The sequence below is a fragment of the Bos indicus genome, chromosome 3, assembly GCF_029378745.1.
Source record: "Bos indicus isolate NIAB-ARS_2022 breed Sahiwal x Tharparkar chromosome 3, NIAB-ARS_B.indTharparkar_mat_pri_1.0, whole genome shotgun sequence".
NCBI lineage: Eukaryota > Metazoa > Chordata > Mammalia > Artiodactyla > Bovidae > Bos > Bos indicus.
Window position 1 is genome coordinate 112,250,161 of NC_091762.1, and position 27,207 is coordinate 112,277,367.

Consider the following 27,207-nt stretch of genomic DNA (forward strand, 5'->3'; position numbering starts at 1 on the left):
CCCGCCCACTCTGGGCCCCAGAGCCTCCTCCTGTTAGGACCTTCCAGCTTAGCCTCCAAAAGGACGTGGCTGATGAAATTTTCATGGTTGGAACTGAAACCCAGGCCTGAGTCGGTGCCCCCTACCTGCATACACCTGCCTTCCTTTCACAGCTTCTCGGTATGAAATCAGGCCATGTGAGGCAATTTGCCTACGATCCTCACCGCATTTGATCAGGAAATTAATCCACCTGTGCTAGAAAAGAAGTAAAAGGCAGGCAGGAGAGAACGAGCAAGGTGGGAGGGAGAGGGAGAGCGCGTTTCATGAACTTCAAAGCCGAAGAGAACAGTGTTTCGATTACTCACTCCTTGGGGATTAGCCCTGTCACTCTTCCCTTTGTAGACCCGGAGAACTGAGAAAGAACTCTCCAGGCAGCCGTCACTCTCTCGTGCAAATGTCAGGAACCTCTGTGCTGGCCCATTTGTTCACTCACTTATTCATTCAGCAAACATTTACTCCTGTGTGTTCTATGCTGGGCCCCGTGCAAGATGCCGGCTGGTGATCAGAGAGGTTTTCCCTAATCGCCCCTGCAACTCATTCCTCGTGAGTGGGCGGCTCTAGAGGGACCCTTTCAGGGCCTCCTGCAGGTCCTCACCCAGATCCCTTTCCTTTCCACAGTTGTCCTCACTTCCCAGCATATCTTGGCATCCCCCTTCCCCTAGAGCTAGCTATGGGTCCCCACATGCCTTCCTCTGTGAAGACAAAGCGTGCTCCCTCCTCTGGATGGGACTTTGTGCCCTTCGCACCTGCTGCATCCCCAGCTGCCCTGACGTCAGCACTCACCACCCTGCGCTGTGTTCCCCATGGACCCATGTGTCTCCTCCTCTAGGCAGTGAGGTCTTGGGGTGGTATTCACATTTGTCTTGGCTCTGTTGCTTCTTCAAAGCCCAGTACTTGGCAAGGGCATATTAACAGTTGAATAAATCCATCAACCAACGAGTGAATGAATGCATGAAAGGGCTTACTACTCTCAGAGCCACCAAAATTCAACTTGAGGTACTGGCCAAAGTTCCACAACCTCTGAACCTTCTCAGTCTTTGCCCTTGGGCTTTCTTACCCAAACTCCTCGAAAGCATTTCGCAAAGATGCTGAAGATCTCTCTGCTTGAATTCTTGAGGGTTCAAGCCAGCCCTTCCACCGGCCTCCCCTTCTCCCCCGCCAAGAACCAGTTCTCCAGCCCCGCCCTGGGCCCTCAGCAAGACCCCTGCAGGAGTCACCATGCAGTCCATGCCAGGGGAAAGGGAATTCCCCTCCTTTCTTGGAGCTAAGAGTCAGGCTGCCCCAGGGCATTAGGAACCCAAGGCGGAGGGTTGAGGAAGCCAAGGTCACCCCTCAGGAGCCAGTGCTCTGAGGAGGAATAGGGAAGCAGTCCTGGAGCAGAGGATTGCAGAGGGGCTCTGACTAGGTGGGAAGGGCCAAAAGCAGGTCATGAAAAGTCTAGGGTTTCCATGCCAAGAAACTGAACTTTATCCTGAGGGTCAAGAGCTGATGAATTTTTCTATGGTAATGAAAGCCTTTCTTCAGAACCCACAGTCATTAGGTTGTGATTGGCTGTGAGTAGCAGAAAGCTCCACAGAAGCTTATACAAAACACAGATTATTTCTCCCACATCCCAGGGGTCCAGAAGTGAAGACTCCAGGGCTGGATTAGCAGTTTTCTCAGTGTCTTGAGCACCTCCTATTTTTCCCTCTGCCTTTCTTGGCTCTTATCCTCATGATCACAAGAAGGCTGCTCCACCTCTGTCCTCACATCTGTATTCCAAGAACGCAAGGAGAAAGGTGAGATAACGCCCTGAGGACTCCTTAGCTCATGTCCCACTGCCCAGAATCCTGTCACTTCCCTATCCTTAGCTCTGTGCTTAGCCAGGTCCATTGCCACATTTCAACAGCCAGCATTCTATTAAGAATGGTAAGCAGTGGGAGGGACAGTGAGTGAACCATTATCTGTGTCTGCCACAGAATCCCAACCATGAACTAGATCCAAAGGAACTGCTTTGGTTGGAGCAAGATCCAGGCCATTCTGGTCTTTTCCCACCTTTGTTTGTGCCCCTTTGGTATCTTTATGGAACCCTGGGGTTCCTGAGAACCATGTTGGAAAACCACTGCTCTAGGTCAGAGGTCAGCAAACTTTCTGCAAAGAGTTAGATTATAAATATTTTAGACTTTGAGGACTATGTGAGGCTTTTGTTGCACATCCTTCTTTGTAGTGCTTTACTTATTTTCTAACCCTTTAAACATGTAAGAATACGTCTTAGCTCAAGGTGCCAAACAAAAACAAGCCTCAGGCCTGATTTGGCCCAAGAGCCATGGTTACCCAACCCTCACTCTAAAAGGGTCGTGCAGCACAGAGTTTGGGGTTCAGAGTGAAGGATGGGCAGCAGACTGGAGCCTAGCTAGGAGACAGTTATAGAAATGCAGTCACTGGACAAAACAATCTCAGTCTAGATCTCTTGGCGCTTCCCAAAACATGCCTAAGAGCGGTCACATCCTCTGCAGCCACACTGAAACCTTGGACACAGGCTGACAAGACTGGGATTCCTGTCTTTAGCTGGTCCTGGATGATGCTCAGGAAGCAAGGAATGTCCTTCAGGCCCAGGGTGGGCACCCTCCATGGTCCTACTCCCATCCGCCACAGTTCTTGGGAAAGGCAGCAAGGTCCTGAGGGGTGCAGTCTCCAGGACTCAACTCCCTCCACCACCCTGCAGTGAACACAGGCTCCCCGAAGCCCTCCTGCTGCTGCTGGACCATGGACCGGCCTCCTGGCAGGTCTCTCTGCCCCCAGCCCCTCCCTCCATGCTGAGTGACAGCCTCTCCCCATCTTCACCCTCAAGTCCAGGCTACCTGTTCTGGCCTGCCAGGCAAAAGCCAACTGCAGACCCAGCCAGGCTGCTGTCTCCTCCCCTCACCACCCCCAGCTGCCCTCACCGGTCCTTGTTCCCCAAGCATCTCTGGGATGGAGCCCACACCCTTCTCTGCCTGCAGGGCCCAGCACGCCCACCTCCTCTGTGTGGCCGCCTTTCATCTCTCCCTCCTCTGCTGTCCTCCAGCACTCTCCATCTGTACCATGCCTTTGGCATTTAGATTCTGCTCCACGTTGTCAGACAAGTGAGATAACTTACAGGCTGCAGCTAGCTCAGTGCTCGGCACATGGCGGGTGCTCAGTAATTACATCCTAGCGAAGGGTTCTTTTATTCATTTATCTAATGGGTGCAAATTGGGTGTCTGACTGTGCACACACGTGCCTCTTTAATCACGCCTGTTTCATGTGCTGTCACTCTCCTGCCTTAGAAAGACACTTTGCCAGCTTCACTCATCTGCATGTTAGTTAATGAATCATTACAGGATCGTGTCTTTAAACAAAGGCCAGAGAGAAGAGGGGAACAAATGAAAGCCCCAGCACACTGAGTACCAGGGGCCCGTCCCAAGGCTTCAACACTGAGTGTTTTGTGCTGACTGCTTGGTGTAATCAGCTCCCACATTGGGGTCAGATGCTCTAAAATGCAGCTCACATCAATGGTACTCTACTCGGTGATGTGAAACATTTTATGGCTCTGGGTTCTGGCCTGCAAAGCGAACTTTTCCCATCATGGACATAGTAATCACATACTCCCTTTTTTGGCACTGGCTTGGTGACCTGGGGCTTCCCGGAAGGGGTGAGGGTGGCAAGAATGTACAGGCAGGACCCTGACTTCTCCCTGCGGAGGCCGGGCCCCTGGGTCTGCAGAAGGCACAGCTGGCCTTAGAGTATTTTATGAGCAAGTGTTGGCTGAGCAGCTGGGATCCAGAGAAAGAGCTTAGGGAAGGTTGAGAGGGTAAGTCACGGCCCCCATCGTATGGACCTGAGACCTCTCTGGGATGCTGTGAGACAGTAGAGCAGGGTGGTAGGGGCCTGGCCTCTGCCTGATGAGTCCCAGGTCTACTGCTTAGCTGTGTGATCTTAGGGGAGCTGCCTAACGTCTTTAGGCTTGGCCTTTCCCATTTGTAAAATGGAGGGCTTCACAGTGGCCGTGGCTGTCATGAGTCTTTAGTGAGTTAATGTTTGTAAAATACTCAGAACAGCCAAACACATTATAGGTGTCGCTCTTGTGGTGATGAAGTCTCTCAAGAGAAGATAGTCAAAAACTGATTAAGTATCTCAAAGAATCTCCTAGACCAGGGGTCGGCAAACTACCACCTTTGAGCCAAATCTAGTGTATTGCTTATGTTCGTAAACTAAATTTTATTGGGACACAGCCACCCTCATTGGCATGCATATCAATGTACGTGGATCATGGCTGTGCATGCTGCCTGAACATATGCAGCCATGGCTGTGTTCATGCTACAGCAGCAAAGAGGGGTCTTTGCAACAGATATCATATAAAATGCTCAGGTGAAAATACTTATTACCTGGCCCTTGACAGGAACAGTCTGCCGACCTTTGTTCTAGATGGTATCTCCTGTGAGAGATCCAAGAGCCTGGAGATCCGTCCATGCTTGAGGCTCAGGAAAGGTTTGGAAAGTATTCTCCCATTCAGCAGGGTCTGAGCGCGTCATGTGCCTGGCACGCTGACAGGTTCTGGCAGGTCAAAGGCCATGAGACCAGGCCCCTGCCCTCCAGGAAGTTCATGAAGTAGTGGGAGACCAGGTAAAGAGCTCAGTCACAGCACAACAGGTAAGTCCTGACACGGAGAAGAGAGGACGGGCAATCAGGGAGCCCTTGGATGAGAGCTCAAGGATGTGGAAATGTTGCTAGGGGAGCCGGGGACGAGGGAGGGGACTGTGCAAACCAGGATCATGAATGGGCTGGTATGAGAGAATGCTACATAGGCAGTATGATGGGATGGCAGCAGGAAGCAGGAGCCAAGGGTCCTTCCTTATGTACCAGGCTAGGAAATGGCATCATTCTGTGGGGCAGGACTAGGGACAGTAAGAGATAGGAAGCCAGTTCCAGCCTGACTAGATGATCCAATGATGACTGGTCATCAGGGAACATGGGAAATGAGCTTGCCTACCTGGTGAGAAAGCTAGAGGGATGAAGGCTTCCTCCCTGGGCTTCCCAGGTGGCTCAGTGGTAAAGAATCCACCTGCCAATGCAGGAGACGTGGGTTTGCGCCCTGGGTAGGGAAGATCTCATAGAGAAGGAAATGGCAACTGACTCCAGTATTCTTGCCTGGAGAATCCCATGGATAGTGGAGCCTGGTGGGCTACCGTCCATGGGATCACGGAAGAGTCAGACATAACTTAGTAACTAAACAACGATAACAAAGGCTTCCCCACTCACTGTAGATGCTCACCGGAATACATGTCTATATAGCCAACAAGGGTTTTTATCAGGAGGGTCTAGCATTTTTGTTGAAACTATCTGAGAGTCCCAAGCAGGAATCCCCTCCTCATGATACTTATCACCAAAGATTGGGGTGCTCACTACCTCTGAACACAGTCCTTTTCATTGTGGGACAGTTCTGACAGTCACAGAGTTGGTTTTCAGTGCCTCTCGTCTCCACCTTCTGCCCTTGGACGGGGCCAGGCAGGGCTGCTGCTGCTGCCCCTGCCTCTGCCCTCGAGTCTCTGCTCTAGGTCAGTACCTCTAGTCCCTCCATCCCCTGTTTTCTAACAGCCCCCAACCACTGCTTCAGGCCCACACTTCTGTGCAGCCCAGACATTTTCCACCAGCCCTCAATGCCGTTTCTCCTAAAACAAAAAGCTCACCCCACACCTTCACTTACCTCTCTTCCTGGAGGACAGAGCCCAAGTCTGTGATACGACAGCCAGCGCTTCCTCATCCGGCTCCTCCTGCTTGTCTCGTGTCCCCACCCTCTGCTTCCCTCTCAGCCACACAACTCCAGATCCACCCAGAGTTTCTGGACATGCCATGCACCCCACACCTCTGCGCCTGCTCCTCTCTCTGCTTGGACCACTTTCCCTTCCTTCTCCATTTATTGGACTCCTCCAGTCCACCTCCCAAACTCAGCCTGGGCTTCATGTCCTCCAGGAAGCCTCCTGTGGCCTCCTCCCAGACAGTGCCACCCCTCCTCCCTGTCCTGTCTGCAGCTCCTCACCGTGGGTCCCAGGCCCGGAGCCGAGGGCCCTGCACAGGCAGTACCGGGCTCACACACAAGCACAGCAGAGGTTTCCTTCCTGGGACCCTGAGAGCACCCTGGGGTGAGACTCTGCCGTGCTGTTTGGTTTGGACAGCAGAAGCCTGCACAGCCATAGGAAAATCTATCCATGGGAATTCTTTACTCCTAGAGTAGCAGAAGAGAAAACAAAGAAGCACTTTCAGCCTCCCTACGGGGAGACTGAAGATCTTCATCAGATTGAAACCAGACTGAAACAGACAGAAAGAGGACCAGCTGAGATGCTTAGGCGAGGCGACTCTGAGCGTCCTGTCTTCGTGAATGGCACCACCACCCACCACCCCAATTGCCCCAGCCGGGAATATGCAGGTCATCCCAAACCACCCCTCCTTCAGTCCCCACATCCATCAATCACAAAACCCTAAACACTCCAGGACCTGACTCTCTCTTCCGTCTGCATCACCCTCCTGCATCACTCACCTCACTGCCCCTGAAGCCTGGAACCATCCTCACCGCCTGGGCGTCACTGCTGCCGGGTCGTGACACTTGTGTCAGTTTCCACACAAGCCGCCAGCCCAATGTTCTCCTCCAGCACCTAGTGTCCCGTCACCCGCTGTGGACAGCTGTCCTGCTGCTGCTCCCTCAGGATGAATGCAGCTGTCTGGGGTCGGGGAGGCTATGAGCACCTGGCCGCAGGCAGCCTTCTCAAGTTCTAGACGTTCCTGAGTCGCCTCCTTGCACTGAAGGCCCAATCACATTGTCCCCCGGAGTGAGGCAGCCGGCCACTGTGTTCAGTTTCCAGACCTGCGCTGATAGACCCTGAGCGCTTGTTCTGGAATGTTCCATCTCAGCCACAGCTCAGGCCTTCTGCACCTGACCCCTGCCTCTCCCAGCATCCCCTTTTGACCTGACAGTCTTCCAGAGCTGTCAAAACTCTCAGGACCTACCCCACCCTCATCACAAACAGCCTCCCCTCCTCCCCTCCCCGCAGGCTGGGTGAGCTGCAGGCTTCAAGTAGCATCTGTCACCTGGGGTTGTGATTATCAGTTTGTTTTTCTCTCTCCCCCCTCACCGAAGGCAGGGATCATGTCATGCTGACCACTGAAACCCTGTCTCCTAGGCTGGCACGTGGTGGGTCTTTAGTATATATATGTGGCAGGCAGGACTAAACCAAGTAAGAGAGAAGAATCTTGTCGAAATGTCTTTCCTGGAACATTCATTTATTCAACAAATAGACAAAGTGCATGGAGAAAAGAGGGCACAGGAGAGGCTGAGAGAAACTTCTGCAGGTCCCCGGGGACCACATAGCTGAGATTCCACATGTGGCCTGAAAATTTGCCACCAATTCTACAGGGATTTCTGTGCATTAAAGTGTGAAGGCAGAGTCTAATCATCTCACAGTTGGCCAGATGTGCCTGGGGTTGCCATGACAGCCCCCAGAATTGGCCAGATGTGCTGTAATCCACTTTGGAAAACATCAGGGAACCCCAGAGACTGTGTGGTCCAGAAGAAAAAAAAGTTCCCACTCTAAAAGGTGGCCTGGAAGTGCTCGGTGTGGACGGAGGGTTTCGTGGGGTGGTGTCACGGTGCTCTGAGCATCGGGACATGGAGCTTCTTGCTGTCTTCAAGGCCAAGGAAGGCTCTCCCGGCGGCCCCTGCCTGCTGCCTAATCCCTGCTCCTTCCGCAGGTGATCAAGCTGGCCTTCGAGGAGTTTGACCTGGAGAGGGGTTACGACACCCTGACGGTCGGGGACGGCGGGCAGGACGGGGACCAGAAAACGGTGCTGTACATGTGAGTGACGCGGAGCATGTGGTGGGCAAGGCAGGAGCACGTGTGCCTTGGCTGAGGGCAGGGGGATGGTCCTGCTGAGTCTTCCTGCCACACTCCCTGCCACCTTGCTATGGCCAGGACAGGTGTCCTGCAGCACTGCTGGTTTCAGCAGCAATCCTCCCATCTCTCTCTACTCCTACCAAGGAAAACAGAGCACTTCCCATGAGGAAAGATCAGGGAAGGTGTGTACCCTGGCTCTAGGGGAGCCAGGGTGATAGAGATCTGGCGTGTATGCCTGGACTGCACTTGGCTGTGTGCGTCTACATAGACCCTGCTCCTGCCACCAGGAGTTTCTCCTCAAGGCCACGTACATCTGAGGCGGCCTGACTGCAAACAGAGGAAGTGGAAGTGTTTTGCTAATTTCCCCGCATGCTCAGAACTGTCTGGGAGATGGATGGTTTCCGGGAATTGGGACCACATGGACATAGTGACCACATATTCTGAGCCCAGAAAGGTTAGGTTGACATGGTCTAGTCGAGGGAGAGGATAATGTCAGGCTGTCCTGGGTTTCATTACACCAGGTCTCAGCTATTGTGGGCCATTTGACTCCTCTGTCCACCATGAGTAGCCCGACTTGAAAGCAGGAGTATGCTCCTATTCAGTGTGTATGACCCAGTCAGATAGACAGACTTGACCTCGTCCACCTCCCCTGCCAAGAAGGAGGGGAGATTTCACGTACATTTGGTGCCTACCGTGTGCCCAGACACATCAGTTATCTCATTTAATTCCCACAGGAGCCCTGTGAGGAAGGTGCTATTATCCCATTTAACAGGTGGAGAAACTGAGGCCCAAGGGATGCAAAGGTGGTTGGCGGCAGGACTAGCACTTGAGTTGGTCAAGGATAGCATCCCATGCTATTACCATACACCCTCCTAGCCAACACCCTCTGGTCATAATGCTGAGCAAGAAATGGCCATTCGCTAACATCTGGCTTGTCCAGAAGCTGTTCTGTCCTGGGTGCTTCTCAAACCTTCCCCACGTCTACTGGGAAAGATCCTATTAGGGCAGTTGAATAAGGTCCCCTGGCATGTTAGGTGACATGGCTGGGATTTGGGATCTCTTGAGAGAAAGGAATGGGATGTCAGCCTGAAGGGCAACCTCCCCACTGCCTGCTCTCCACTGTAGTAAGCAGGCTTCTCCAAAGAAACAGCCAACGGGATTCAGGCTTCTCCAAAGAAACAACCAATAGGATGTACATATGAAGAAAAGGATTTATTATATGATAATGGGAACCGACAAGTCCCAAGACCTGCAGGCTGAGTCAGCAAGCTGGAGACCCAGCAGAGCTGATGATGGAGTTCTAGAGCAAAGGCCAGCAGGCTCAAGACCCAGGAAAAGCTGAGGTTCAGTTCAAGTGCAGGGCGGGAACAAACAGTGTCCTAGCTGAAAGGCAGGCAGGCAGGCAGGAAGCATTCTCTTTCACTTGGGAGAGAGTCTACCTTTTTGTTCTATTCAGGTCTTCAATGGATTGGATGAGGCCCACCTTCATTGGGGAGGGCAATCTGCTTTACTCAGTTCTACTTTAAATGCTAATCTCATCCAGAAATACCTTCACAGAAACACCCAGAATTGTGTTTGGTCAGATATCTGGATTCTCTGTGGCCCCATCGGGTTGTCACATAGTTTACCCTTCACACTCAATGCCTCCCCTCTTCTCAGTGCGTCCCCACCACTCACCTGCCCTGGTGTGCTGACCTGTGTGATACATCAGCTCAGTGTACCCCAGAGGCCAGGATCCCACTCTGTCTCATTCATGCCCCCATGCGCTTTGTCATAGAGAAAACCTTAGAACAGCAGAGCTGAAAAGACTGAGGGATCATACAATTCAACCCCTCATTTATATGGAGTGGAAAAGTGCAGAGAGGCTCAGCCACTTGCCCAAGGTCCCACAGCAAACGAATGTCAGATCCATGGCTTGTACCCGGGCCTCTGCACCAGTCTAGCTTGAATGAGGTCCCAGCAATCTGTAGCAGCCCAGAGATTCTCCCACCACCCTCAGATCTCTTTAGACCAATGTCAAGTTCAAAACTTCAGGAACGATGTGTGGCAGGGGCCATCACAGTGTTGTGAAGTGATTGTCCTCCAATTAAATAAATTAAAAAAAAACCTTCAGGGAAACAATGCAAAATGATTCCTTTGTTGTCATCATTGGGTCACGCAGAAGAAAAGCAGAAGCCTGTCTTCTCCCTTACTCACCACTATCCTGGGGTCATTCCTTACTCACACAGAATCTCAAGGTCCCCATCATTGCAGAATGTCAGGGTCCCCAGGCCAGGGATATCACATGGGCCAGGCCAGTGTATCCTAGGCAGTCTCTCCCTGCTTTATCCCCACAGCATTTGTGCTGTACCGATCATCTCTCTGCAACCAACTCAGCCCCCCTCAAGCTTTGAAACCCTAGGGTGGAGCAGAGATTAGAGCTCATTCATCTAACCACCCCTCCCCAGCCTCCCACACCCCATCTGTGCTGGAGATTTGTCTGGTCTCAGCAGAAGAAGGAAGTCAGGTTTCTTCTGAGTACCCCAGCCTAGGCAATGGACTCTGACTCTGCCATTCTCCAGCAGGCGGACCTTGGGAAAGCCACTGCCCATTCTGTACCTCCGTCTTCTCATCTGTACAATGGGGGTAACACGTCCCCTACCTCGCTGGGCTGTGGGGACACTAAATGAGATAATGGAAGGGAAATGATCTGGCTTGGGTAGGTGCCTGGTGAATGCGAGTTCAATCAGAATCTTCTCCATGTCTAAACTTGTTTTTTCGAAAGGAGTGTTGCCCAAGGTCGGGGCTGCACTTAAAGCCTCGCTTTCTCATGCTGGAGTGGAAAGAGATGCCTCATTAAAAAGAGTGACTGGGTTCCGATTGGGGAAATGGGTTTCTGTCCGTGTCTTCCCTACATTCCTGTTCACAAGAAAGATGGGAGGTTGCGGGAGTGTAGACACCCACTTGATTTGACCTGGCTCCAGCCATCCCTCCCTATGCAAGTGAGGACACAGATCTCTCCCCTGAGCCCAGGGGTCTGGGGAGGGGAGTCACGGTGCAGAAGCAGCTCGGCCTGTGCAGAGGGGAGCAGTCCTGAGTCTCCCAGCACGTGAGCCAGCAACACGGGGACCCAGGATTTGCCCGAGTGACCCTGGCTCCTCGATGTTCCTTTAGATGCCGTCGTCACACAGTCTTTCTGTTGGGGTCCACGGTGGGTTCACACCTCTAAATCTCTCTCTCCTGACAGCCTGACAGGTACGTCGGTCCCAGATCTCATCGTCAGCACCAACCATCAAATGTGGCTCCTCTTCCAGACAGATGGCAGTGGCAGCTCCTTGGGCTTCAAGGCTTCTTATGAAGGTAACTGACTGCCATGGGGGAGCCAATGAGTCAGACACCTGGGGTCTGCTTGGAGTCAGCAAACCCTGGGTTCGAATCCTGGCTCTGCCTTGTACTAGGTTCCTCTTCTTAGACATATTATTCAACTTCTCTGAGCCCCAGCCTCCTCCTTGGTCCAGTGGGTCTCCTTGGCTGTTTTGAGGATTATCTGGAGCCAGTCACTTAAAGTGCTGGCTCACAGCACCAGGTACAACATCAGTTCCACCCCTGATTCACACCTGGCCTGTGTAGACCTTTGCAAGTCCTCATAAACTTTCTGAGCCTTGCTTTACTTTTTGAAATCTCTGGACTGAAGACAGTAGCTTCCCAAGCTACCCTATTTGGCTGTCATGGTGATGAGTGACTGTATGCACGGGGCTAGGGCCAGACACACTCCACTGGTGACCTGAGCAGGTACAGACAAAGCTGACCTTCATCTCCTGGTGGGGATAGGCACTAAGGGAACAGCAATCTGGGCTCCAAGAGATACTGTCGCCATCATTCATCTTTGTATACAGTCAAACCTCCTGATGCAGATGACTGCCAACACAGATCCCCACAGAAAGAGCCCCATCACAACACCCCCAAGTCTTTGTGAAGGCCTTGTTAGGTATCCGACCCTAGACTAGCACTCGGGGAGCAGATGCAGCAGATCGAGACCTTCACCGTAAAGAACCTAACAAATGAGCTATCTTTTCTTTTTTTGCAGTATGGTTGCTTTACGGTGTTGTGTTAGTTTCTGCCGTACAATGAAGTGAATCGGCCATATGCATACATATATCCCCTTCCCTCTTGAACCTCCCGTCCCACCCTCTAGGCTATCACAGAGCACTGAGCTGAGCTTCCTGTACAAGTAAGCTATTATTAAAGTAAGATCATCATGGCCAACAGAGCCAGTGGGAGCACAGAGAAGGGGTGGCTATCCTTTCTAGGGTATCAGGAAAGGCTTTATCAAGAAAGTGAGTTGTGAGTCTAAAATGACGAGGTGGCTACCAGACAGGAGGCAGTTGCGGGGGAGGGGGGCATCCTTCCCCGCCTCATTCAGAGATGGTGTCCTTCTCCAGGGGACCCTGGGCAGCTGCGTGTGTGCATGCATGCTAAGTTGCTTCAGTCGTGTCCAATTCTTGGCCACCCCACGGACCGTAGCCCGCCAGGCCCCTTGTCCTTGGGATTCTCCAAGCAAGAATACTGGAGTAGGTTGCCATGCCGTCCTCTAGGGGATCTTCCCAACCCAGGGATCAAACCCACATCCCCTGCATTGCAGGCAGATTCTTTACCTGCTGAGCCCCCTGAGAAGCCCACACAGGACCCTGTAGGGGCAGCAACTCCAAAGATCTCTCACTCCACTCAGGGTACCTCACACCTCCTGTGGACCAAGGGCTCTTCCTGAGGACTGGACTCTGTGACCAAACTTGGTACACAGGGAGCATATTCATCCCCTAAGGGCTGCCCTAACAAGCCACCACCAACTGGGTGGTTTCAACAACAGAAGTTTATTCTGTCATAGTTCTAGAGGCTGGAAGTCTGAACTCAAGGTGTCAGGAGGGCCATGCTCCCCAGGAGATTCCTGGTAGACCCCTTCCTTGCTTCTTCCTGGCTTCTGGTGGTGGCCGGCGATCCTTAGCTTGTATCTGCATCATTCTAATCTCTGCCCCTCATGTTGCACGTCCCCGTGAGTCTCTCTGCTCTTCCCATGGGACATCAGACATACTGGATTGAGGACTCACCATCTTAACTTGATTACTTCTGGAAAGACCCTATTTCCAAGGAAGGTCACATACATAGGCACCGGGGGTGAGGATTCAACACATCTTTTCTGGAGAACACGATTCAACCCATAACAGGAGGCTAGTCCTTATTTCCTGCAGGAACACTGTCACACCTTGATGCCCACTGGGGTCAGGATGATAGAGGAACTGTCCTCAGCATAGGATGCACACCTCTGAGTGAGATGGACCGGCAGACAGAGAACACCTACTGGGTGACATGTGCTAAGTTCAAGTCCTGATTCTGTCCCTTTCTAGCCTCTCCAGGGCTCTGTTTCTTCATCTGTGAAATGGAAATAATAACAGGCCACTGGGGACAGTGTTGCAAATTATAAGGTGATTAGCGAGTAACTAGTGAGTGAGTTTGAGAAGGCGATGGCTCCCCACTCCAGTACTCTTGCCTGGAAAATCCCACAGATGGAGGAGCCTGGTAGGCTGCAGTCCAGGGGTCGTTAAGAGTCGAACATGACTGAGTGACTTCACTTTCACTTTTCACTTTCATGCATTGGAGAAGGAAATGGCAACCCACTCCAGTGTTCTTGCCTGGAGAATCCCAGGGACAGGGGAGCCTGGTGGGCTGCCGTCTATGGGGTCCCACAGAGTCGGACACGACTGAAGTGACTTAGCAGCAGCAGCAGCAGCAGCAGAGAGTGAGTACAGAGGTAGTTAAATGAATGTGCTCTTCTGGCACATAAAGTTATATATGCAGGAAAGAGGCCCAGGCAAGAAATCAAGAGACCGTGATTCAGGCCCAAGCTCTGCCACTCACTTCTTTGGACATGGGGGTGGATTTAGACTCAGAGTTTCTAGGTTTCCCCATTTTGGAAGTTGTGTAGATGTTTAGCAGTTACCAAAAGTGGGGAGGAATGATTCTGTACCATCCACTTTCCCAGATCTTTCCATCTTACTCCCAGATCTTTCTATATCTTATTCACGGCTTGAATAAGACCAAAGTCACAGGAGTTTGAGATGGATGATGGTCGCTACAGTCAGCAAACAGCGTGCAGAAAGAGCTCGACAGGGTAGAGCAGTTGACTAAAGTACCAGGATAAGATGAAATGGGGAGAAATAGCAAGTCCTGTTTGAATGTTCAAAAATTGGCTACTAGAATTTATCCCAGGGAGTGAGTGATTCTTTATTCTATTCTGATCAGGCATCAGAGCATTGGGCAGAGATGTGGAGACCCCAGCTGGAGATGGATAAGGAGAGGACTTCAAGTCAAACCCAGTGAGAAAGGTTAACAGCCCCCTGAATGCTTATTCAGGGAAAAGTGGACTCAGGGGAGACTTGAGAGCTGTGTCCAGATATTTGAAGGGTTGTTATGTGAGAAAGGGGAACTGGGCTCATTTGGTGTGATTTCATTTTAAAAGAAAGGGGCCCATCATTTGTGGAGAGCCTATGATGTACCAGAAGCTGAACATTCATTGTCTCCTTGAATGTTCATTGCACAAACAGTGTCAGGCAAAGACTTGAGATCCCTTGGGGGCCACTCACGTGTTGGGATGGGGATGCCCAGCAGGGAGGCCTCTGACCCTGCCTCCATCTCCTCCTCTAAGCCCTCTTTTAAAAGTGGATTTGTGGCTAAGCGCTAGTTTGAAAAGTACCACTTCATCTCATTCCATAACTGCAACTCTGTGATGATGACTGCTCTTTTATAGAAGAGGAATCAGAGACTCAGAGGGTAAGTGACCTGCCCAGGGTCATACAGAAGTGTGGGATCTGGCAGAGTCGAGATTCGACCCCGGTCTCTCTGGCTTCAAAGCCCATGATTTTCCTCTTATACCAAAGTTGCAGAATTTCAATTCCTTACAAAATCTTTATGGAAACCAAAGTTCTGCCCTAATCTAGTGGGCCACAGATCGTGAGCCTGGGTTCCTTGTTAGTAGAGATTGGATGAGGTCATTTGTCCATTTCACTCAGTATTGATTGATATGTGACCTGTATGAAGCTGGGTGCTGAGGTTACAGTAGGGGCACATAGACTTCACCTAAAAACATAATGCTATGTGACTGCTGATCACAAACCAAGTGTGGGCCGGAGGACTTCTCCTCAGAACCATGACAAAGTAGGAAGAGAGAAGAGAGTCTGGGCATCTAGAGACCTCTAACTCACAGGAGCTACCCGGGTTCCGGGTACAGAGGCAGCAGGTTCTGTGGAGATAGAACGGACTCTGGACTTGGACCCGAGCTGGTGAATCCCAGCACAGCCCCAGATGTTTGACCTTAGGCAAGTCATACAGTCTCTCTGAGCCTCAGGTTCCCCACTGGTAAAGTGGAGGCAATAATGTCGACCGTCTCACACTGTTGTGCAGTGTTATGAAATGAGATTACAAAAGGCTCCTGGCACATTGCCTGGAGCACAGAGGTGCTGTGCCCTGGAGGCCCTGATGACCACTGTCCTCCACTCCGGGGTACATCCTCCTGTGCAGGGATGCAAGTCTTCCTGCATGTCCCCAGGTGCTTCATCAGATAGCCCTGGGCCTGGGTCCCTGCCTCCCCCGCACTCCCTAGGCCCGTGCTTCCTCAGATAGCCCTGGGCCTGGGTCCCTGCCTCCCCTGCACTCCCTAGGCTGGCTGGGAAGGAAGTCATTCACGGTGGCCGTGGTGAAGCTTGTGGAGGCAGAAGTGGCAGAAGGCAGACCCTTGTCTCCAAGGGCCTCAGTCAAGGTTTCAGAAAGAGTTGGCACCTTGTCCAGCAGGAAGAAGAGCCCAGAAAGGATTACATGTTGGGATGAGCCTGCTTTTCCCTTCTTGTCCTTCCACCTTTGACCTTGTGTTTGAGGGTCTCACACCTTCATGATGAGTCAATCCCTTCTTTGTGGAAGAGGTGGGTGGCCGGCTTCCCTGGAACCCCGGTGTGACTGGTCCCTCCATCTACCCTGGGCCTCTCTGCCTGCAACTTCCTGGGTCCTCTCCTCCTCCCTGGCTGCTCCCTCTCAGCTCCTGCATGGTTCCCTCAGGGCAGGCACTTCTCAGGCCCTCAGCTTTCATCCTCTTTCTAGAACCTTCCACCATTGACCACATCTACACGCATGGCTTCAGCCTAGCCTGAACCCTGGGGACTTTCAAATCTGCTCCCCAGTAGACATCAGTCTACCTGTGACACATCTTACACAGCTTCCCCCTTGGATAGCTCAAGCCCAACACTTGGCTTAGGTCTGTTCTGGCTGCCGTAACAAAATCCCATGGACTGGGGAGCCTAAATAACAGAACTCTATTTTCTCACGATTCTGAAGGCTGGAAGTTCAAGGTCAGGGCACCAGCCGATGCAGGCTCCGGTCCGGGCTGGCTTCAGATGGTTGCAGATGTCTTTCTGGCTTGCAGGTGACTCCTTCTCTCTGTGTCCTCAGAAGGCCTTTCCTGGATATGTGCATATGGATTGGGAAGAAGAGTGCAAGCTCTCTGCTATCTCTTCTCATAAGGACACTAATCCTGTCAGATCAGGTCTCCACCCTATGACCTTGTTTAACCTTTACTATGTCCTTAGAGGCCCCATCTCCAAATATAGCCTCACTGGGGCTTAGAACTTCAACATATGAATTTGGGGAGACACGAGCTTTCAGTCCATTAGCACCATCCAAAGCCAAGCCCTCCATCTCCACCCACACCCCTACGCCCCCTTCACACCATCTCCATACCCACCGCCACCATCCACGCCATCACACAGCCTCATTTCCACTTCCTCCTTCTCCCGTCTCTGACTCGGTCCCCAGATTCTCCCAGTTCTCCTCCTGTAGCATCCTGGCTCCTCTGTCACTGATGTGGCCGAGGCCTTCGTCACCTCTCCCTCCGCCCCAGCCATCTGCCTCAGGCAGCTCAGTGGTCTTCCTAGAATCCAAATCTGCATGCTTCCTGCTACATTAAAAAAGAAAAGAAAAAAAACCCTTTTTTAAAAAATGTTTATTTACTTATTTGACTTCATCAGGTCTCAGTTGCTGCACACGGCATCTTCATTGCATTATGCAGAATTTTTCGTTGCACTTTGAGGATTCTGTAGTTGTAGAACACAGGCTTAGGTGCTCCATGGCATGTAGGATCTTAGTTCCCTGACCAAGGGTCAAACCCACATCCCCTGCATTGCAAGACAGATTCTTAAACACTGGACTGCCAGGGAAGTCCCAGATGACAACTTCTCACTGCTTTCAGGATAAAGCACAATCATTCACATGGCATCCATAGGCCCTCTGTGATGATAATTCCAAGTGCTGGCTCCTATAAAAGCCCATTCTAGGCAGATAACAGTTTATTAACGTATCCAGTCCTACAGGGCCTAGCCCAGGGCCTGGCACAGTCAGGCACCCTTCCCCTATACCCACTCAATTCCCTTTGGCCTGCTTTACCACCTCCCAGCACTCAGGTGCCAAGAGCCCACATTCTCCACTGTCCCCATAGGCTCTGGGGTCAGACAAACCCAATTTACAATCGAGTTCTGCCAGTGGCTGTGTGTATGATCTTCAGCCAATCCCTCAGCTTCCCTGAGCCTGAGCTTTCTCATCTGTGAAGAAGGACTGATAAGCATTCATCACATAGGAGTCTTGAGAGAACTCCATACAGGGACTCCCCCAGCATAGGGCCTGTGTGGGGTGTGTGTGTGTGTGTGTTCAGTAGCCCACTCATGTCCGATTCTTTGCGATCCCCTTGGACTGTAACCTGCCAGGCTCCTCTGCCCATGGAATTTTCCAGGCGAGAACACTGGAGTGGGTTTCCATTTCTTACTCCAGGGGATCTTCCTGACTCAGGAATCGAACCCTCATCTCTTGCGCCTCCTGCAACAGCAGGCAGATTCTTTACCACTGCGCCACCAGCATAGGGCCTAGCATTTAGGAAACACTCAGCTTAAAAGCCTGCTCCCCTCTGCTGCCTCCCCAGTCCTGCAGCTCTCCCTCCAACCTACACTCGTGGCCCAAAGCTTCAGCATTACCTCCACCCCCACCTTAGCCTCCTTTTATCCCAACTCTTAGGAAATTCCACACAGGACAGGACACCTTGGCCCAGGGATGGGAGGTTGGCAGGATACAAATGTTCCCACAGGTGGCGTGGGGCATTTGAGGGCAGAACCCTCCCCCACGCATACCTGACCCCATCAGCATCAATACCCCTTGTGCCCCAGTTGAGGTAGAGAGAAGCTTCCTTGGGGCAGGCAGGTGGTACCACAGTATCACCATCCCCTCCCATTAAAAGTTCAAGCTCCTGGGTGGAAAAAGTTGAGGGATTTATTTCCCAGAAATTCTTCTTGTTCTGTTTGTCACAATCCCAGGTCGGGGTGGGGGAGGAGCCTCCAACTCCATCGATATCCATATCCTCGAATCTTGGAAACTCAGGCCCCCTCCATGAGGGCAGCCAGCTGTAGAAAGCACATTCACAGTTGCAATTGCTCTGCTTCCCAGCAGAACAAGAAATATTTAAGGAACAGGCAATTAGCACTTACCAGAAACATTATAAAATTACATACAACTTGCTAACAAGTTTTAGCATCAATCTGGGAGTCTCCTTGCTTCCTGACTTGGAGCCTGGAATCTGGCGGCCTCATGGGGAATCTAGGAGACTGGCCCAGAGGAGGAAGGAGCTGGGGCATTGACCCTGGAGATAAGGAGGATCAGGGCAGTAGCGATCATGTAGGAAGGATGACAAATAGTCCAGGGGACTCACGTTGGAAATAAGGTCACCTGTGCGTTCAGCATCATCTAGGCACCTATTATATTACAGACACTGTTCAGACTGCAAGGGGATACAAGGGTAAAAAGACAAGCTGTGCCTTCACCCAAGTCACAGTCTGTCTTCACTAGAGTCAGAGGAAATGGGACGTAGCAAGGAGGGGCCACTAACAATACTCGAGGGCATCAGGGAAGGCTCCCTGGAGGAGCTGATGTCTGAAACTAAAACTTGCTTGTAGGGTGGAAAGGAGTTGATCTGACATCCCCAAGGGAGAACAGGCTAACTTAGCAGGCTAACAGCCTAGGGTTGAAGCTAAAACCTCCGCAGAATAAAGTCTGAGAGCAAGCAGGGAGAAGGTGGTCAAGTCTAGCCCTCTGCAGGCGATGCCTTCATCCCCTTCTCCAGAACTGAACGCTGGCGGGGGCATCGGGGGGCCCCTGCAAGAGATGGTGCTGGAGCTGAGCTTGAAGGAAGGCTGAGGGCAACAGCCCAGCTTCTTGACTCTGCTCCTTTCTGGACCCCGCTTTTCCTCCTTTCAGAGTGCCAAGCACGTGGCCATTTTCAGTCCCAGGTCTGTAACTTTCAGGACCTCTCCCTCTTCTTGCTTTACCCCAATAAGTTCAAAGGCCCAGACTTTCCAGTTTCAACAAGGAATGACATCGGTCACAGTCCTAAGATGCTCACTGAGTTTCCATGACACCCTTAACGCTTCCTCAGTCTCCAGACCCAGAGGTTTGCTAAGGGTGGTAAACAGCAGAGGGCATTGTCCCATTGAAACTTGGCAGGAAAAAATCTGCCAGCACAGGCTTTCCTGGTGGCGCCCCTGTAAAGAACCTGCCTGCCAATGCAGGAGACATGGGTTCTATCCCTGGGTCAGGAAGATCCCCTGGAGGAGGAAATGGCCACCCACTCCAGTATTCTTCCCTGGGAAATCCCATAAACAGAGGAGCCTGGTGGGCTACAGTCCGTGGAATCACAAAGAGTCAGAAATGACTTAGCAACTAAACTACAACAGTCTGCCAATGAAATATATTCCTTGAATATATGGGGTTTTGCAGATGGCAAGCTCCAGTTGGGGCTGATGCAAACAGTATGGGGCAATCTGGATATTCTTTATGTTTATCTTCACCCATATTCACCATATTCACCCCTGTGTCCCAACATCCTTCAGCCTGTGAACACATCCATGACAGTGTGATGGAGGAAGGAGTGGGAGGGACGAATGTCACGCACCACATCCACCCACACCTCCATTCCATCCGTGACACCTGTGTGCAGAGAACGGCGCACAGATTCCCAGAGACACACAGACAGGTGCGCTCCGCCTCTTGCCCGCTTGTGACCTTCCCATCATCAGGAGAAACATAGAGTAGGACGTGGTTCTGAGGAAACCCATGGGATCCAGGCATGCCCAGAGGTCGTCTAAAGCACCTAAGGTGTCCTGGTCACCTGTCAGGAGTCTATGGTTGAACAACGGGTCTGGAGCCCTCAGGATGAATAAGGCACTGTGCTTGGTTCCAAAGATACAAAGAGCAGAAGGGGTGGGATCTTTAAGGAGCTGATCTGGGCTCTTCATGGTCTCCTCAGTCCATCTCTCCAGGCTCATCTCTTTTCATCCTCATTTCCTGCCACACTGAACTTCCATTCTTCAAAATAAAGAAATAAATAAATTGTCCAAGGGGGGCTGGGAGTGACAGAGAGAGAGAGCAGGAGGGCAAGCTAAGTCTGCCTGGATGATTCAAGGGCACATCCCCAAGTGGGAAGCACTTGAGCTGACACTGAAAGAAGATTCTTTGTCTGACAGACAAGCGGGGGTGTTCATTAAGGAGGAGCGGACAGCAGGCACCAACTTAGAGCCTTGTGAGAGCCGGCTGGAATCCGCCAGCAGCAGGCCAGTAATGACCTTGAGGAAACCCCTCCTGGTTACTGGTTATGTGCCACGTGCTGGACGTTTTGACAGTTGTCTGATATACATATACTCATTTAATCCTCAAAACAATGCTGCAAGGTGGCTGTTATTACTACCATTTCCATATTACAGGTGACAAACCTAGGGCTCAGGGAGGATAGGAAGGATACCCAAGGTCTATTCCTTACTGTCAGAGCCAGGATACAGACCCAGGACTTTCTGACTTCAGAGCCCTCATTTGTCATCCTGGTGTTATTTTGCCTCCCTGAAGGTGGTTCCTTTTTATGGTGTTTAAGTCTCAAGGTTGAAGATGGCAAAGATGAAGCCAGGGTGGGAGGGGTTGGCAAAGGTCCTGCCGTGCCAAGGAGTTAGGGTTTTCATCTGTGGATTATGGGAAGCCATGGAAGAATCAATGAGCAGGGCACACTAATGATCGGATGTTTGTTTCTAGCGATCTCGCACTGCTCTGCAGAGTACGGAGTCCAGGGGAGGGGCAGGGGAACAGTTTTTGCTTGATGACATGCCCAGGTGAGAAATTAAAGAGAAGTGGGCTGAGGCAATGAGGGATGGGGTGGAGAGCAGACGGTGCAAAGAGGAACCACAGGAAGTGGTCAGCAAGGGCTGATTCCCCTGTCTGCCTGGGAAACTTCCATGAAGTCTTTCCGCTTCTCCCAGCCCCAGGCTGAGGTCGGAGCTGCCTTACTACACCTGCAGGGGTGGTGTGATAAGGTGCATCCCACGTGTACACTGTAACTATGTCTAACCCCACCTGACTGTGAGTGGGCAGGGGCAGGGGGCCGTGGGTCGGGCAGTTCTGCATCGCTAGCACTGAGCCTGGCATTTGGCACAGTTCCCGTGCAACACACATCAGCTGTGCTCACACACTGAGCAGCGTGCTCTCTGCTCCAGGCGCTGTACTAAGTGATCAACAATGCATAACCCATGCCTGCCTCTGCAGGGCTTACGTTCCAGTGGGTGGGGAGAGGAGCAACGAGGAGCCCACCTGGCGGCCAGCGGGGCACCAAGGGGCTGTGATGTGAATCTGCTTGTTCCTGATGCCCCACAGACAGTAGGCTCCAGGAAAGTGAAGGGTTTTGCTCTTTTCTTTCACTGCTACATGTGCAGTGTCTGGAAAAGTAACTACTGAAATGAAGAGAGAGATACTTGCAAATCAGTGCACAAAGGAAAAGACCAGAGTGCCAAGACAGCAAAGGGAAAGGGAGACATCTTGGAAGCCTGGGTAGGGAAAGAGCTCGGAAGAGGTGACATCTTAGGCTGAAGTCTGTCACGTGAGCAGTGGGCCCTGGGACATCAGGGAGGAGGGGACACTGTAGCCCAGGCCGAGGGGACAGTGAATCAATGAAGGAATGAATGACGTCCCACCCCACTGGAAAGACCATGAATCCTAGCTCACACTCACCGCCCCTCTCCCTCTGTGTGGCGCTCCCTTCTTGGAGCTCATCAAGTAGTGAATTTATAGAGACGCAAGATGCAGCTCCTTTTCTACAGATGTTGCCATGAAAGTGGATTCCAATTTGGTATTAGAAATGGGAAAACCTGGGGAGAAGATGGTACAGTTGATCACAGACGTCAGGGATAAAACAGCAGAGAAGAAGGAAAGTGAATACGCAGGTGGAGATGGAATTCTGAGGGTCTTTGAAGCTCGCATCTGGTGTTCACCAGCTCACTTCTGGTTGGCAGAAGGAGGGAGGGAGACAGATAAACACTTATAAAATAGAATTCTATTAAGCCAGAGAACAGGAAGCTGCATGCATGATCTTCTCCAAGTCAGAATTTGACTTAGGGATTCAGTTCTGGGCTCTGACCCCAGATTTGGTCAGCATCTGCCGGGAGGGTCAGGTTCCCGTGCCTTTTCCAGCAGGAGGGCAATGGGGCCTTGGTTCCCATGTGTTTCCAGCCGGGGTTGACCCTGGGTTTGGAGGGAAAGTCTAGATCAAGACATAGGGTGTCTGAGGGCCAGAAGCCAGCCCCCAGCCTCCTAGTCTTCCGAAAGGCTCTCTCGAGCCACACTCTCTGTTCTTCCTGACTCCCCACCCAATCCTGATTCTGTAGTCTGTACCTCCCTCTCTTCAATATCTTGGACCTCTTCACCAAATGCACCCTTAAACCTGACTTCCCCCGAGATCACTGTTCCTAGGAGCCCTCTCCAGAGCGGGCAGCTCCTGTCCGCAGACCCCGTGAACTTGACACTTGAGAGGTGGGTTCGTGTGCTTGCTCTCCAGTGCCTTCCACCTACGTGCACACCCTTCTGCTTTGCCTCGGCTGTCTCCACCTCTGCTGTTCACTCCCTCCTCGTCCAGGTCGCCAGCCTCTTCCTCTCCATCCTGAGTCTCGCCGCCACTTGCTTTTCCGTTTCTCAGCCTTCTCACCTCCTGGGGGTGAGGACCTTGCTCTCGCACCTGTGAAACCTGGATTCCACTCAGCTGCTCCGAGGCCCCTTGTGCCTTCTGCTCCTCCACCCCCTCCTCCCTCTACTCCATTCACGTCCTTCTCTTGGCTTCTCCATTCCCCATCCCCTCCCCCACCTACTCTGTTCACATCCTTCCCCCATCAACCCCGGCCCCTAGCATCAACCATCAGCTGTTCTTCGATCAATAGCCTCACCTCCCTGCCCACTGCCCTTCCTTCTCTCCACGTGCATGTGAACCAGTATACGGGGGCTCTGGGACAAGCCACACAGCCCTGCTCACGGGTGTCCCTGAAAACGAGCTGAGCCCCTCCGTGGACCCGGGGTCCATGGCTGTGTGTCCAGCCACGATTCCTCTTCTCCAGGGGATTGTGGCAGACATTCTGCTCAATGCTGCCTCCTTTTCCCCACGAGTGGTCCCCCGCCTTCAGCAAACATCATGACCCATCCTCCTCCTCCGCTTGTAATGTAGAGCCTGTGTCATCACAAGAGCTCCTTCAGCCTCCTGCTGTCCTTCCTGAAAGGTCGCTGTGGTCACCTCTGCCCTCCTGGCGTCACGAGGGAAGGGGAGCTTCCTGATCTCTAAGGCAAGCCCCCAGCGTGCACTGGTCCCGGGCCTCCTGCCTGCTCCAGAACCTCACGCTGTTACTGTCCATTTCAGCTGACCATTCAGTGTCTCTCATTCAGTCATATTCTCCATCTCTGTCTCTCCCTCTCTCCCCTTCCCCATCATGTAATTACAGCCTAGTTTATTCAACCTTAAAAACCCTGCTCCACTGCCCCCTCGAGTCTACAATCCTCATAAGTTGCCACCTGACTTCTATTTGTTCACTTTGAAGAAATGCTTTCTTCACGAGTCATCTCCTCTTTGTGGATCATCGTCCCTTTCTCCCACCCTGTGCCGGCCCCGTCATCACACTCGGCCTCCTGCCAGTAACCAGTGAGCTCCTTCCACTCCCCTGCGGCCACTCCTTTCTAAACTTCCACACAGCCCCCGGAGATCAGGAGCCTCCCTCTAGAAAGGGAGCTCCAGGTAGCAGGACCTGTGTCTGCCTTGTGCTCTGCACACTCTGCCCAGCCCCAGTGCCCCGTGTCGAGGGTCACCCTAAGTAGATGAGCCAATGCTTGTTGAATGCGTGAGTGATCTCCCTGCCTCCACAATCGCTACCCCCAGATCATTCTCCAGGCAGCAGTCAGGGTGACCATTTAAAACCCACATCATGAGATGCCTAGTGAAATGAAACCCTTTCCCGAGTCCCCACCCTCTGCCATTGCCTACACTCTGAAGTCCAGGCTCATCAGCAGGTCGCACAGGCCCTTCTGTGGGTTGGCCCTGCCTGCCTCTTCCGCTCTCATGCCTCATCACCTTGTGGAAAGTACTCGTGCTTATAGAAAGGCAATGTGGCGTGGTGGTGAAGAGCCCTGGAACCATACAAACTGGGTCTGGACCTTAGATCCACCATTTCCAGGCTATATGACCTTGGGTAATTGCATGACCTCTCTGTGCCTTGGTTTCCTCACCTTTAAGATGGGAATGGTAGTACCTAGCTCACAGTGGCATTGTAAGGAAGAAAGGAGTCAACCATGTGTAAAATGCTCAGAGCGGCTGCCAGCACATCGTCAGAACTACTGATTCATTGTGATCACAGTGATGAGTTGCCATCACTGCTGGGGTTGCAGTCCTGCCAACAGCCTGACTTCTGTGCCTCTGCTCGGGCTCCTGCAGCACAGGAAGGGTCCTTCCTCTCGTCTCCCTCCCACTAATGCCTTTCTCTTTTTCCCAACTTTATTGAGATGTAATTAACACATAACATTGTGTCAATTTGAGGTGAACAACGCGTTGATTAAATATGTGCATATATTGTGAAATGATTACCACAGGAAAGTTAGTTAATACGCCCATCACGCATCACCTTACAACGTGTGTGTGGTGTGTTGAAGACTTTTAAGATCTACTCTCTTAGTAACTTACAAGAATACAACTACAGTGTCATTAACCAGAATCACCATGCTGTGCAGCACCTCCCCTGACTTGTTCATCTTATATTTGGAATTTCATGTCTTTCAAACACCTGTACCCGTTCCCCTACTCCCACGCTTGCTCCCCCCCACCCACAACCACCATTCTACTCTGTTTCTGTGAGTTCATTTTATTTTTTTAGATTCCACTTATAAGTGAGATCATCTGGCATTTGTCTCTCTCTGACTTATTTCACTTAGCATAATGCCCACAAGGTTCATCCACGTCACAAATGGCAGAATTTCCTTCTTTGTGGCTGAAAACATCCCAGTGTGCATGTATGCCGCAGTTTCTTTGTCTGTTCATCCATCAGTGGACATGTAGGTTGTTTCTAGGTCTTGGCTGTTGCGAATATTACTGCAGTGAATCCCACTTGTTCTTTTTACCTGTTGGCTCCCGCACAGACTTCAGGCCTCAGCTTAGATGTCACCTCCTCCAGAAGTCTCCCCTGATGCCTGGGCTGAGACTGGGCTGAGAAGAGAGAGCCATGGGGGCACCAAAGAACTCAGCAATAAATAATATTGGATTGCCCAAAAATTCATGTAGGTTTTTCCATAACCTCTTATGGAGAAGCGTGAATAAACTTTTGGCCAGCCCAATATTTTACTGTTCTAGTTATTAAAAACCAAGATGAATGCAAAATATCCAAATTTTTTTTTAAATTTCAAAAATGACTCTGATGCCCAGGACTAGGATGAGGCAAGCAAGGTGAGTCATCAAGTGCTGAGTCAGATCTGGTCTTTTTATTAAAGTTCTAGTATCTCTCTTCCTGTTGGATTTGATTTATAGGCATCAATTTTGATTTTCTAAAAATCAAGACACTGCACTGAGATCATGTTTGTCTAGCTGGCTGAGTGCCTGCTGCTCCCTAAAATTTCACTCCCAAGGTTAGTGCCTCACTACCCACACCCCATCTCCAGCCCCACCTTCCAAGTGTGAGCTGTGTGCACCCTGTGTCATGAACACTAGCTTCCTGGTCTGGACTGTTTAGTCTTTGAGACCAGAGCCCACGTCCAGGTCCCAAGTGTCTGGCACAGAGACTGGCACACAGTAGGTGCTCATTCTATGCTTCTGATCATACTGACAGCAGGCGGAATGGAATGGGTGTGGACGGGGCCAGGTCTTCTCAGTGGAGAGAGCAGAGTGACTTCCCTCCTCCCCCTCAGGATGCTTGTTCTCTCACGCTGATCACACCCCCAGACTAGCTGGTGTGGTCTGGGGTGTAGGCAGGTAGACCCACATTTACCTCTTCTGCAGCATACCTGGGCCTCCCCAGAACGCCTTACACCTGGGTCCCCTCCCACACAGTGAGTTCAGCTCTGTCTTCACACGTGGGTAACTTCCTTCAGCTCTCAGAGGGTCCACAGTGAAAGTCTTCACCCAGGTCCTGTGTCCCTGAGACAGCATGCTTGGGGACAGCACAGGGAGGGGCCTTGCTGCTCACTTCTCCATGCTGACTTGTCTCGGGGACCCTGCTTCCATTTCTTCAGGTCTCCTGGGGCTCCGGGACCTGCAGCAGAGTGGCCACCTTCCCGGGAGCGCCTCCATGGCTGCGCTTGCCCAGGCCTGGCAGGAGAGCTGTCTTCAGAGGAGGGTTGGCTTGTGCTTTCAGGCGTGTGCAGAGGGAGCCATCAGGGGCATGCCTGAGATGAGAGGAGGGTGAGCTGACCCGCACTGGAGTCCTCAGGCCTCGTGCCTGGTCACGCAGACCCTCTTTTCCCCGAAACGAGGGACAGCAAGAGCTGTCTGACTTAGATCTCTCTCTCTCACACACACACACACACACACAATGACTTTCTCTCTCATACACACTGTCTCTCTGTCTTTCTCATACACACACACTTTGACTCTCTCTAACACACACACACTCTCTTTCACACATACACACACACTCTGACTCTCTCTTGCACACACAAATCCACACACTCTCTCTCTCTCACACACACATACACACTCACTCAATCCCAGCCAAAGAACACCTTGTTCTGCCTGCTCTCATCTGTGGGCTGGAGGCCCTGGCTTGAGGGAGGGGGACCACGAAGGTGACCATGGTCACCGTCCAGATAAGGCAGCAGTGCCTGGGGCTCGCCAGACCTGAACCCAGGACCCAACAGCTGTGGTGAGAGAGTTTTGTGCAGAATCACCCCA

At 51.8% G+C, this 27,207-nt stretch overlaps 1 protein-coding gene across 1 annotated transcript in view; it reads left to right on the plus strand.

Annotated features, from left to right (window-relative positions):
- Window positions 1–27,207, plus strand: part of CSMD2 (CUB and Sushi multiple domains 2) — a 689,054-nt gene that overhangs the window by 385,697 nt on the left and 276,150 nt on the right. Inside the window, exons 11-12 of the mRNA XM_070786891.1 lie at window positions 7,783–7,886; window positions 11,152–11,264. Coding sequence (XP_070642992.1) covers window positions 7,783–7,886; window positions 11,152–11,264 — 217 coding nt within the window. The remainder of the gene's footprint in view (window positions 1–7,782; window positions 7,887–11,151; window positions 11,265–27,207) is intronic.